Source organism: Nerophis ophidion, linkage group LG09 (genome assembly GCF_033978795.1).
Source record: "Nerophis ophidion isolate RoL-2023_Sa linkage group LG09, RoL_Noph_v1.0, whole genome shotgun sequence".
NCBI lineage: Eukaryota > Metazoa > Chordata > Actinopteri > Syngnathiformes > Syngnathidae > Nerophis > Nerophis ophidion.
In genome coordinates this window covers 2,873,626-2,887,366 of record NC_084619.1, presented here as the reverse complement: position 1 = coordinate 2,887,366, position 13,741 = coordinate 2,873,626, and the positions used below count along the sequence as shown (strand labels likewise).

Genomic DNA, 13,741 nt, shown 5'->3' with positions numbered 1-13,741 from the left:
AAAAGCGCTGACAGGAAACAGACAGGAAAAACTAACAAGCCTGACAAAAACACCAGTTCCATTGGCAGCAAAACAGGCCCGGAGCCCAATACTACCACCACCATGCTTGACAGTAGACATGGTGTTCCTGGGATTAAAGGCCTCACATTTTCTCCTCCAAATATTTTGCTGGGTATTGTGGCCAAACAGCTCCATTTTTGTCTCATCTGATCGCAGAAACTTTCCTCCAGAAAGTCTTATCTTAGGATGTCGTAGTGGTTTGTGCAGCCCTTTGAGACACTAGTGATTTAGGGCTATATAAGTAAACATTGATTGATTGATTGATTATCTTTGTCCATGTGATGTCCGATGAAACAAAAATTGAGCCGTAGTTTGGGGACCCTGTTGTAGATAATGGATATACTTTGTTAATCTTGTACAGGAGATAAATTACACATTTTTAAAGATGGACTTCATTCTTGTTCCATAATGAGATTATTGTTGCAGAATGATGATTTTTTTCTTCATTCCTTAGTTTCCTTACGACTTTATTGTTGTAGCATTTAAAGTCCTACTGAGATGAGATTTTCTTATTTAAACGGGGATAGCAGGTCCATTCTATGTGTCATACTTGATCATTTCGCGATATTGCCATATTTTTGCTGAAAGGATTTAGTAGAGAACATCCACGATAAAGTTCGCAACTTTTGGTCGCTAATAAAAAAGCCTTGCCTGTACCGGAAGTAGCAGACGATGTGCGCGTGACGTCACGGGTTGTGGAGCTCCTCACATCCTCACATTGTTTACAATCATGGCCACCAGCAGCGAGAGCGATTCGGACCGAGAAACCGATGATTTCCCCATTAATTTGAGCGAGGATGAAAGATTTGTGGATGAGGAAAGTGAGAGGGAAGGACTAGAAAAAAGAAAAAAAAAGACTAGAGGGCAGTGGGAGCGATTCAGATGTTATTAGACACATTTACTAGGATAATTCTGGAAAATCCCATATCTGCTTATTGTGTTACTAGTGTTTTAGTGAGATTATATGATCGTACCTGTACAACTTGAAGATCGGCCCCACACCTTTCTTCAGCACCAGTCGACGGCTGGTGACGATGCCCATCTCTGCCCTTCGCAAGGGACCCTCTTCGAAACATGATCTTTCAAAATGATCGCTGCATAATACACTGTACTTTGTGTGTGTGGTCCAATCCAACCGTGTTTGCTTGACAGCTCTGTTCCATAGTAAAGCTTGAATGTCATCTTTCGGGAATGTAAACAATGAAACATCGGCTGTGTATGTGTTGCTAAAGCCGGCCGCCATACACCGATTCCCACCTACAGCTTTCTTCTTTGATGTCTCCATTGTTCATTGAACAAAATGCAAAAGATTCAGCAACACAGATGTCCAGAATACTGTGGAATTTCGCGATGAAAACAGATGACTCAATAACTGGGAACGATGTTGGAACAAAATGTCCGTGACGTCACACGCACACGTCATCATACCGAGACGTTTCAGCAGGATATTTCATGTTTTCCTATCAGACTGCGTGGTCGCTAGTAGTGGCTTTCAGTAGGCCTTTAATCTTATTTCCACCCCCCCCCCTTGGCGCTGATTACTACTACATTCATACTTGACACGGCACACTGGAGTACGTATGTCCTGTATATCACGATATTAGGTAATTAAAGTGCTCCTGACAGGCATCAGTGGACGTGTGTCTGCCTTTGCTTTTTGTCGTCTGAACTGCTGGCGAAGGAATGCCTCACAGCTCGCTTCATTAGCAGACATCAGCCAGCTGGCACAGAGACTTGTTTTTGCTTTTTTTTTGCAACATAAGGCTCAAACGCACGCACAAACACCGACAACAAAGCCCGTGAGGCTTGATGGGCAACGTTGACGCTCGCTCGTCTCGTTCGACTCCTCCCGCGTAAACAAACATCAGAACCACTTAACCGTCTCTTCGCTTACGAAGCCTCCGTAAAAGCGTACTTGAATACATGAAAGATTGAACCATAACACAAGCCATAAGGTTGTGAGACTTGTTGCACTGTGTGTGTGTGTGTTTGTGTGTGTGTCCTTGTAGTTCTACCCTTCTTGAGACATCAACAAGGAAAAGTACCTTCCATATGAGGATCGGACCGAAGTCATGGTCCCATTATGGAAAACCATTGCATCTAATAGAGAGCCAAATACTAGAGTCCGTGAACATTGCTCCAAAGTTAGGATTATTTGTTGATTTAGTGTGCATGCAAAAGTAAACATTGAATATATAATAAAACAAGTCGGCATCTATAGAAGGATTTCCCTGTTCATCCCCGAAAAAGACCCGCCAGGTGAACGGCTAATTTTACAACTTCTGGTGCTGACGTTAGACAACACATATGTGAGCATAGGATGAACAAATACACTACGGTACTAAGACTATAGTGGTCATTAACAGTTAGCTTCTACTCTGGTTGGCCAAAGTGCGGCACAGGGCACATCTGTGGTCCTTGACTCCTTTGTCATCGGCCTTAAGCACATTACAAAAAACAAAAAATAGAGATCTCATTTGCACCCCTGGTGGTGAAATCTGTCAAAATTAGGGTGGTCCCAAAGAGGAGGTATTTTTCAAATTGACTGTGTTGGTTTTTAAAAGACATGCACCTGGGGATAGGTTGATTGGCAACACTAAATTGGCCCCAGTGTGTGAATGTGAGTGTGAATGTTGTCTGTCTATCTGTGTTGGCCCTGTGATGAGTTGGCGACTTGTCCAGGGTGTACCCCGCCTTCCGCCCGATTGTAGCTGAGATAGGCGCCAGCGCCCCACGCGACCCCAAAAGAGAATAAGCGGTAGAAAATGGATGGGTTTTTAAAAGTGCCTGTGTAAAAATGTGAAGTGTTCCCCCTCTGGGGTCAACATATGAAATAACAAGTGTGTGTAAAAATGTGAAGTGCTTCCCCTCTGGCCAACATATGAAATAACAAGTGTGTGTGAAAATTTGAGGTGCTCCCCTTCTGGCCAACATTTGTAATAGCAAGTAAAATTAAATGCGACCCTTTGGCCAAAATTGACAAAAAATACAAATAAAATAAAAATAAATATATATATATGTATAAGGGCTTCACAGTGGCAGAGGGGTTAGCACGTCTGCCTCACAATACGAAGTTCCTGCAGTCTTGGGTTCAATTCCAGGCTCGGGATCTTTCTGTGTGGAGTTTGCATGTTCTCCCCGTGAATGCGTGGGTTCCCTCCGGGTACTCCGGCTTCCTCCCACTTCCAAATACATGCACCTAGGGATAGGTTGATTGGCAACACTAAATGGTCCCTAGTGTGTGAATGTTGTCTGTCTATCTGTGTTGGCCCTGCGATGAGGTGGCGACTTGTCCAGGGTGTACCCTGCCTTCCGCCCGATTGTAGCTGAGATAGGCGCCAGCGCCCCCCGCGACCCCGAAAGGGAATAAGCGGTAGGAAATGGATGGATGGTTATATATGTATATATGTAGTGATTCTTATTCTGCGTTGTGTGGTTTTTTAAGTAAGAGACACTCCACCATTCCGTCGTTTCATCATTTATTGGCCACCTTTGTTGGAAACATGAAACACATAAACAGGTCTCTACTTTTCTGGCGGAGTGATACCTCATCAGCAAAAGTCCGATAGAAGACGAGTAAACAACATTCATTCATACAAAAATAATAATTTAAATTACATTAACAAAAACGTTTTATCACAAAAAAATTAATAATACACAAATCCACATACCTGTTTTGGAAACACGAAACACATAAACAGGTCTCTACTTTTCTGGCGGAGTGATACCTGCGTAAATACCATGTGTAATTATGACCAAACATTTCAAACATTCGACGCTCTAATCCTTACTTAACAAAATTGTGCATAAAAATACTTAAAACAACACATCACTTATACCTACAACATTAATGTTTCAACTTTTAAAGTATTATGAAAGTTTAGAAATAATATTTACACAAGAAACACAAAGCAATGAAGAACTATTACCTCATCAGCAAAAGTCCGATAGAAGAGGAAGTAAATTTCAGAAAAAAAACCGCAGTCACTTCCTGCACTGGACATCTGGTTCTTCAAAATAAAACTAATACTTCAAAATAAAACATAACACCCTGTCTCGTTCATAATATAGCGCAACAACATCACACTATTATATATATATATACATATATATATATATATATATATATATATATATATATATGTATATATATATATATATATGGAGACATACTGTAATAACTTGAAGTAAATAATGGAGATTAAAAACTGATTACAAAAAAAAAATATTTAGCTAAAAGCAGTCTTTTTCTCAAAATGTTTCAACTTTTTTCCTAAAAAATTGGGAACAATTTCTCATATTCTTTCTGTTTTTATAATATTGCATGATTTTCTCGTGAAATTATTACTGTTTTATGTAAAATTATTACTTTTTAATGCAAAATGGTGACATTTGTCTTATAAAATTATGACTTTTATCACAATATTGCCCTTTTTTTGTTGTTTTTGTAAAACAGTGACATTTTTTTGAGTAAAATGATGATTTTTGTCATGATCTTGCTAAGTAAAATTTCCGATTATTATATCGCCAAAAGTTTTAAGTTTTCTTCTCAAATTGTGACTTTTGTTGAGTAAACTTTTGACTCTTTTCATAAAATTGCCAACATTTTCATCTTTTCTTGCAAATTTGCGACTATATCACAATATCGCACAAATGTTCAGTTTTTCTTGTAAAATTTTGACGTGCGTTGAGTAAAATTCCGACTTTAATTATAACATTGGCGGTAGGTATTTTTCGGACGTCTCAAGAAGGTAAGAAATAAAATAAATGTGTGCGTGTGTGTGTGTGTGTGCGTGTGCGTGTGTGTACAAACGATAAAAGGCCTCCATTAAATGAACAACAAAACGTATGTAAACTACAACACACATGGGAACACCTATAGCACAACATTCAACTACATAATGAAGACGGCCGCAGTTTTAAGAGCCCAAAGTTATTAAAGTGTGGATGTTTTTTTTAGAAAGTGCCCCCGCAGGTTATATTCCTTTGAGACTGTGTTGACTTATTTACAAAGTAAACACATCAAATGTCACTCTGCACTGTCAACAAATTCAGTGTTCTTCATTCGCTACTCATTTCCAGCGTGTGCAGCTCGACAGATAGTTAACAGCAGTAATGGAGGTAAATCTTCAACTATACAAAGTGTTTCAATGGTTGGAATCTGCGCTTATGGATGATATACTAGTGACTATGGTAATCTATTTAGTTATTATGGTCATCTAATTAGTTACCATGGTAATAATCCACGTCACAGCAGCTCAGACGAGGCACCAAACAGTGTGGGTGGGAAGCGTTTCCACAGACGCGGAAGGAGATTTTTCACAACAAAGTTCTAAAGCTTAGTGATGTATCAGATATATCAGATTGTAGGCGGGTTTATGTTGTACCCTTCGCGTTCATATATCACTGTTTGTTGCGTTTTTCAATCAATCAATCAATGTTTACTTATATAGCCCTAAATCACTAGTATCTCAATGGGCTGCACAAACCACAACACAAACCACTACGACATCCTCGGTAGACCCACATAAGGGCAAGGAAAACTCACACCCAGTGGGACGTCGGTGACAATGATGACTATGAGAACCTTGGAGAGGAGGAAAGCAATGGATGTCGAGCGGGTCTAACATGATACTGTGAAAGTTCAATCCATAATGGATCCAACACAACACAACACAACACAGTCGCAAGAGTCCAGTCCAAAGCGGATCCAACACAGCAGCAAGAGTCCCGTTCACAGCGGAGCCAGCAGGAAACCATCCCAAGCGGAGGCGGATCAGCAGCGCAGAGATGTCCCCAGCCGATACACAGACGAGCAGTACATGGCCACCGGATCGGACCGGACCCCCTCCACAAGGGTGAGCATTTTTGTTGCGTTTCATTTGATTGTAAAATATGCCAATCGAAAGGGGGTGTGACGTTCATAATTTGTAAATATTCAGTGTTTTATCGTTCATAGAAAAATACAAAATTCCATTCCGTTCTTTAAGGCGGTCTGTCATAACGTTTTTAGCATTCAGTCAGACATTATTGTGAGGTTTTTGTATTAGTGTTCCTAAAAATAGATAAACCGGCCCCCAGACACATTTTTTTCTCTAAATGTGGCCCTCGAGTCAAAACAATTGCCCAGGCCTGAGTTAGACTATCAACATCTATCCATTTTTTTTAATATTACCGTTTTTGTTAATGTTACGTCTCTTGAATTATTTTCCTTCCTCCGTTTTATTTCCTTATACATTTTCCTTTATTTAGATTTCTTAGACTGAAAATATAATTATTCTGTATTTTACAGAAACAAAATAGAAGATTTAATTTTAGTTCACACAACAAACATTGCACACATGTACCTAATCAGAATTAAACATAAGGTGTAGCTTTACTGGTCAAAGTAAGCACTATGAGTATAAACAGCCAAAAAAAATACAAGACATCACAAAGTCAGAAATTTCAATACATTTATTCCCTGTTAAAAGTCTTTTTGTAGCCATTTTTTTCAGAGTCCATAGTGCCAACTTCTTCTACTGACCCCACCGTTGCTTCATTGTGACACATATGCTTCGCTGTTGCCCCCTGCGGGATGGCTGGAGTACTGCATACACGAGCAACCCTATTTGAATGCTTTAAACAAGCCTGTCCGGGTGTTGTTGCTACTTCAATTTAAAAGGTTGGCCACCAGTTCAGTAGACCTGACCTATAGACTTCAATTGCACATACAATTGTTCTTATATACAAAAATAAATGCGATACAGCACACCCATAAATATGATTATCATCTCTGCTAAGTACGTTACATATACTCAGTATTTTTTTCTAAATTGCACGTCCACGCCCCCGGCCTTAGGGTACAAAAATAAAAACATCTCACCGCATGCAAAAAAAAAAAAAAAAAGTACCCTCACAATTTAATTGTAAAAGTAAATCGTAACCACCTGCACTGGCTTCCTGTGCACTTAAGATGTGACTTTAAGGTTTTACTACTTACGTATAAAATACTACACGGTCTAGCTCCATCCTATCTTGCCGATTGTATTGTACCGTATGTCCCGGCAAGAAATCTGCCTTCAAAGGACTCCGGCTTGTTAGTGATTCCCAAAGCCCAAAAAAAGTCTGCGGGCTATAGAGCGTTTTCCGTTCGGGCTCCAGTACTCTGGAATGCCCTCCCGGTAACAGTTCGAGATGCCACCTCAGTAGAAGCATTTAAGTCTCACCTTAAAACTCATTTGTATACTCTAGCCTTTAAATAAACTCCCTTTTTTGACCAGTTGATCTGCCGTTTCTTTTCTTTTTCTTCTATGTCCCACTCTCCCTTGTGGAGGGGGTCCGGTCCGATCCGGTGGCCATGTACTGCTTGCCTGTGTATCGGCTGGGGACATCTCTGCGATGCTGATCCGCCTCCGCTTGGGATGGTTTCCTGCTGGCTCCGCTGTGAACGGGACTCTCGCTGCTGTGTTGGATCCGCTTTGGACTGGACTCTCGCGACTGTGTTGGATCCATTGTGGATAGAACTTTCACAGTATCATGTTAGACCCGCTGGACATCCATTGCTTTCCTCCTCTCCAAGGTTCTCATAGTCATCATTGTCACCGACGTCCCACTGGGTGTGAGTTTTCCTTGCCCTTATGTGGGCCTACCGAGGATGTCGTAGTGGTTTGTGTTGTGGTTTGTGCAGCCCTTTGAGACACTACTGATTTAGGGCTATATATAGGGACGGCGTGGCGCAGTGGGAGAGTGGCCGTGCGCAACCCGAGGGTCACTGGTTCAAATCCCACCTAGAACCAACCTCGTCACGTCTGCTGTGTCCTGAGCAAGACACTTCACCCTTGCTCCTGATGGGTGCTGGTTAGCGCCTTGCATGGCAGCTCCCTCCATCAGTGTGTGAATGTGTGTGTGAATGGGTAAATGTGGAAGTAGTGTCAAAGCGCTTTGAGTACCTTGAAGGTAGAAAAGCGCTATACAAGTACAACCCATTTATCATTTATTTATTTATATAAGTAAACATTGATTGATTGATTGATTATATTTTTATCATTGCACTTATTCACTCAACTGCAGGGAGTGCCAGGCGTTTATTAGTATCTCATTAGCGCTCCCAAGTCACATGTTTTGTTCTTGGTTCGTATCAAGACCCTTTTACGTCACCGTCAATTACGAGGATCTGGAAAGATCACTGCAGTCGGTGCGGGAGTTAGACAGACTTTAAGAAAACCAGGTTTTAGGCACCTATATAAGGAACTCAGGTTTGTAGTGCATGGCAGTGAGACTACACTGATGTGTTTTCTTTGCCGTATGTTTTATTAGTTATGTTTTATTAGTAAGTTGGACCCGTTTCCAGTGAGAGTTGGACTCCGCCAAGGCTGCCCTTTGTCACCGATTCTGTTCAGAACTTTTATGGACAGAATTTTTGAGGTGCAGTCAAGGCACTGAGGGGATCCGGTTTGGTGGCTGCAGGATTAGGTCTCTGCTTTTTGCAGACAATGTGGTCCTGATGGCTTCATCCGGCCAGGATCTCCAGCTCTCACTGGATCGGTTTGCAGCCGAATGTGAAGCGACTCGGTTCCAACCTCCAAGTCCGAGTCCGTAGTTCTTGCCCGGAGAAGGGTGGAGTGCCATCTCCGGGTTGGGGAGGAGACCCTGCCCCAAGTGGAGGAGTTCAAGTACCTCAGAGTCTTGTTCACGAGTGAGGGAAGAGTGGATGGTGAGATCGACAGGTGGATCGGTGCGGCGTCTTCAGTAATGCGGACGTTGTATCGATCCGTTGTGGTGAAGAAGGAGCTGAGCCGGAAGGCGAAGCTCTCAATTTACCTGTAGATCTATGTTCCCATCCTCACCTATGGTCATGAGTAATGACCGAAAGGACAAGATCACGGGTACAAGCGGCCCAAATGAGTTTCCTCCGACGGGTGGCGGGTCTCTCCCTTAGAGATAGGGTGAGAAGCTCTGCCATCCGGGAGGAACTCAAAGTAAAGCCACTGCTCCTCCACATGGAGATGAGTCAGATGAGGTGGTTCGGGCATCTGGTCAGAATGCCACCCGAACGCCTCCCTCGGGAGGTGATTAGGGCACGTCTGACCGGTAAGGAGCCACGGGGAAGACCCAGAACACGTTGGGAAGACTATGTGGCCTGGGGAAGACTGGCCTGGGAACGTCTCAGGATCCCCCGCAGCTTAGGCTGCTGCCCCCGCGACCCGACCTCGGATAAGCGGAAGAAGATGGATGGATGGTCATAAGGTTCCCTTAGGTTTTGTTTGTGTTCCCCGGATGTTTGTGTTAGATCCTGTCTTGTACTTTTATTTTGGCGGCTCTTCTGGTTTTGTTGGTGTTTTCCCATGGCTGGTCCACTTCAGTCCCAAAGCATTTCCCCTCACCTGTTTTCTGTTTGAAATTAGGACTATTTAAGTCGATTCTTTCTTTTACTTTGGTTGTCAGGGACATTGTTGATGCTGCTGTTATCTGTTCACTGGTGATTAGAGGCGATCTTTTTTTTCACGCCGCGCTCTAGTACGCGCCTACTTTGTGGACGCCATCTGCTCCACATTTCAAAGTAAGTGTTTTTTGCTGCGTTCCAGAATTTTGTTTTGTGTCTGTCATAGTTCGGCAATTTAGTGCACTTTTTGTCTTCTCTCTTTTTGCTTCTTTAATTAATAAATACCCCTTTTTTTACTTCACGCTGCTACCTCGTTCATCTGCATCCCTAAAAGCACCACAGCCTCCCTCGTCTTCCACGACGCGCCGTTTAACTTTGCGGGACAAAAGCCTGGTTTTTAAAGGGGACCTGCAGTATGAAGAATTTCATATTTTCTGTCTTATAAATGTCGTTGGTTCATGCATTTTGGTGCAAGCTGGCATGCAGCTGTGGATGCCTCTGTTGGCGGGGATCTGCAGTCTGGTTACGTTAGAGCGAGGTGGACGTACTTATTTGGACAATAAATAAAGCAATCAGCCAGAGGGAGAGAGGTCCTCTTACTCTAATTCAGAGGGAACACAAAAAAAGTAGGATAAAGTATTATGCGCATATAATAATAATAAAAATGATAATAATATTAGATCCTTTTTTATTTTATTTTGCCTATCGTTCATTTATTGGCCGATAACATCAGACTGCCGATATTATCGGCCGATAAATGCTTTATAATGTAATATCGGAAATTATCGGTATCAGTCTCAAAAAGTAAAATGTATGACTTTTTAAAATGCCGCTGTAAGGAGTGGTACACGGACGTAGGGCGCCAATAAACCTTAAACACACACAAGTGAATGCAAAGCATACTTGGTCAACAGCCATACAGGTCACACTGTTACAAATATGCGCCACACTGTGAACCCACAACAAACAAGAATGAAAAGCACATTTCTGTGGAACATCCGCACCGTAACACAACAGAACAAATACCTAGAACCCCTTGCATCACTAACTCATTCCAGGACACTACAATTACCCCTCAACCTCCTCATGCTCTCTCAGGGAGGGCATGTCCCAAATTTCAAGCTGCTGTTTTGAGGCATGTTAAAAAAAAAAAGAATGCACTTTGTGACTAAATAAATATGGCAGTGCCATGTTGGCATTTTTTTCCATAACTTGAGTGGATTTATTTTGGAAAACCTTGTTACATTGTTTAATGCATCCAGCGGGACATCACAACAAAATTAGGCATAATAATGTGTCAGTTCCACTACTGTATATATCGGTATCGGTTGATATTGGAATCGGTAATTAAGAGTTGGACCATATCGGAATATCGGATATCGGCAAAAAAGCCATTATCGGACATCTCTATTCACAATCATTATGTAAGACAAGACGACGGATGGATCGTTTAAAATGTATTCTAACTTGTAAATAAAAGCCTATGGGATTAACTCTATCTCGGTCTTAAAGTCTAATTAATAACCATTCAAAAACCACCAACAATACTCCGTTTACATGTCGTGATTTGAATATTAACCAGATATTAGTGATATCGTTATGACGCAGACAAACTATATCGGCGCAGTGATCACTTCCGTGTCTCTCTACATTTAATCGAGTGGTCTGCTGCTTCCTCGCTTCCTTGCTCCCTCGAAGTTTATTGTAATCATAAATTGCATCTCTCACCTGGACAGAGGACGTCTGAGTAGGTATTCCGACAAGTTGGTACACTTTGACAGCCATTTAGGACCCGAACTGGTGACGACGACACAAAAAGACGCTCTGTACCCGCCCCCTTCCCCCACCCCACCTCGTTTGTGAGGATTATGAGTCATTTTTCATCTAAATGGGAATATATGAACATTCAAGCAGTCGGCATTCTAATGACAGCAGATGTTGCACAGTAAATGTGTGTTGGCTCTCATGGAGTCTGCAGTGAGTAATAATCAGTGACGAAGAAGTAAATGAGCAGAAGTTGTGATGCGTTTTGGAAATTAATGCGCCGTGTATGCTTTAAATGATCAAAATATGCAAATACATATTTACATCATGTATACAAAACAACAATGGAGGTGTTTGGATGTTTTTAAGGGCTTTATAGGCTTCAATGTAAGCAAACTTTCAAATTTATTTAGTATTTAGAGTGCCTATCTCAGCTACAATCGGGCGGAAGGCGTCGTACACCCTGGACAAGTTGCCACCTCATCCATTTGGATCATATTTTGGAAATAACATGATTTTTATGCACACTGACCAAGAACCTCCCTGCTTGGCACTCAGCATCAAGTGTTAGAATTGGGGGTTAAATCACCATAAATGATTCCCGGGCGTGGCACCGCTGCCGCCCACTGCTCCCCTCACCTCCCAGGGGGTGACCAAGGGGATGGGTCAAATGCAGAGGACACATTTCACCACACCTAGTGTGTGTGTGACAAGCATTGGTAACTTTTACCTAACTTTAACTTAAACCTTTGGGAATGGTGGAACACAGACTATGGGATTTCTCAGGATGTAGTCAAATTTCAAGGGTTCTAGTTTTTTGTGTCACCCTGTAGCATACTGAACCGAACTGCACTCCATGTCGCACCTTAGTAAACTTACACAGGTCATAAAATTGTGTCTATTTTGACAACTCACCCAACAAATAATTAAGACATGACATGACCATTATTTGAGGATAGACATAGGTACATTTAACCTCTATCTGTAATACTCTATTCTAGTCATGTTTGACTCTAGAGCAGGGGTCTCAAACACGCGGCCCGCGGGCCAATTGCGGCCTACACCTTAATATGAAAAGTTAATGTTGGTGCGGCCCGCCACCCTCGATTTGTCCGGGTGACTCCCAATTTTCAGTGCCCCTCCATAGGTAATCATTCCCCCGAATTTCACCCAAACATCAAAATTAAGGGAGCACCGTGGAGGTACTGCCTTTAGCGTCCTCTACAACCTGGACAAACCGCCTGCCAGTCCAGTATTTGGCTTCTGTAGACGCAGTAAGCGACTGAAAGAAATAGTTGATCAACAGCCACACAGGTCACACTGAAGGTGGCCGTATAAACAACTTTAACACTGTTACAAATATGTGCCACACTGTAAACCAACATCAAACAAGAATGGCAAACATATTTTGGGAGAACATCCGCACCGTAACACAACATAAACACAACAGAATAAATACCCAGAATCCCATGCAGCCCTAACTCTTCCGGGCTACAATATACACCCCTCCCCCCCCAAACCCGTCCCCTATTGTAGCCCTGAAGAGTTAGGGCTGCTTTGGATTCAGGGTATTTGTTCTGTTGTGTTTATGTTGTGTTACGGTGCGGATGTTCTCCCAAAAAGTGTTTGTCAATCTTGTTTGGTGTGGGTTCACAGTGTGGCGCATATTCGAAATAGTGATAACGTTGTTTATACGGCCAACCTCAGTGTGACCTGTATGGCTGTTGATCAAGTATGTCTTGCAGTCACTCCCGTGGGTCTGCAGAAGACTCATACTATAAGTGTCTGGGCCGGCACACCGTTTGTGTGGTTAAATAAGTGGGTGAGACTCGTTTAATTGATTGTAGAGGACGCTAGAGGCAGTGCCATCACGGCACGCCCTTAGTATTGATGTCCGGCTGAAAACCGGGAGAATAATCGCCCCGGGAGATTGTCGGGAGGGCGACTGATATTCGGGTGTTTCCCGAAAAGATCGCGAGAGTTGGCAAGTATGTTGCTAGGGCGGGAAAGCCATTCAAAGAAGGTGAATTCATTGAAAAGTGCATGATAGATTTTTTTAAGAAATCATTTCTTGCGGCCCAGTTTCTGCATCCAGTGGCCTCCAGGTAAATTGAGTTTGAGACCCCTGCTCTAGAGGATTATTGTGGCACACCATATGTTTCCTATGATTTACCTCCAGCTTTCGATAAAATCTGGCTTTGTGTCTTTGGGGCAACATTTCATTGGGATCCCTGTTTCTTGCTCAGGTCAGCAGGTTTCTTTTGGGTGGAGGTCTCCGTGGTTTTAGCCTGTCTGGGCGCACGTGGATTAGCGCGGCTTTCATGGCACAGATCCCTCATGTCTAAAAGTCCCCTTTCCAGACCGTTTACAAATTTGGACGAACAAGTGTGAGGACTCTCCCGAAAGCTTGACACGCTGAAAACAAAGTGGTCCGACTGAGGGTTGTAGCACACCCCGTATCCGTCTGGAACCACGGGTCCGTAGCAGCAGAACATCTCAACGGAGGTTGGAACCTGAAATCTCAAGATGCTTACTGATGTATAAAATATTACT

General features: G+C 42.6%; 1 protein-coding gene across 1 annotated transcript in view; it reads right to left on the bottom strand.

Moving 5' to 3' along the window:
* Positions 1-12,916: 12,916 nt before the first annotated feature.
* LOC133558903 (choline O-acetyltransferase-like) overlaps positions 12,917-13,741 on the bottom strand; it is a 50,827-nt gene continuing 50,002 nt past the window's right edge. The window contains exon 15 of the mRNA XM_061910049.1: positions 12,917-13,701. Within this exon, the coding sequence (XP_061766033.1) occupies positions 13,408-13,701 (294 nt within the window). The 3' untranslated portion in view covers positions 12,917-13,407. The remainder of the gene's footprint in view (positions 13,702-13,741) is intronic.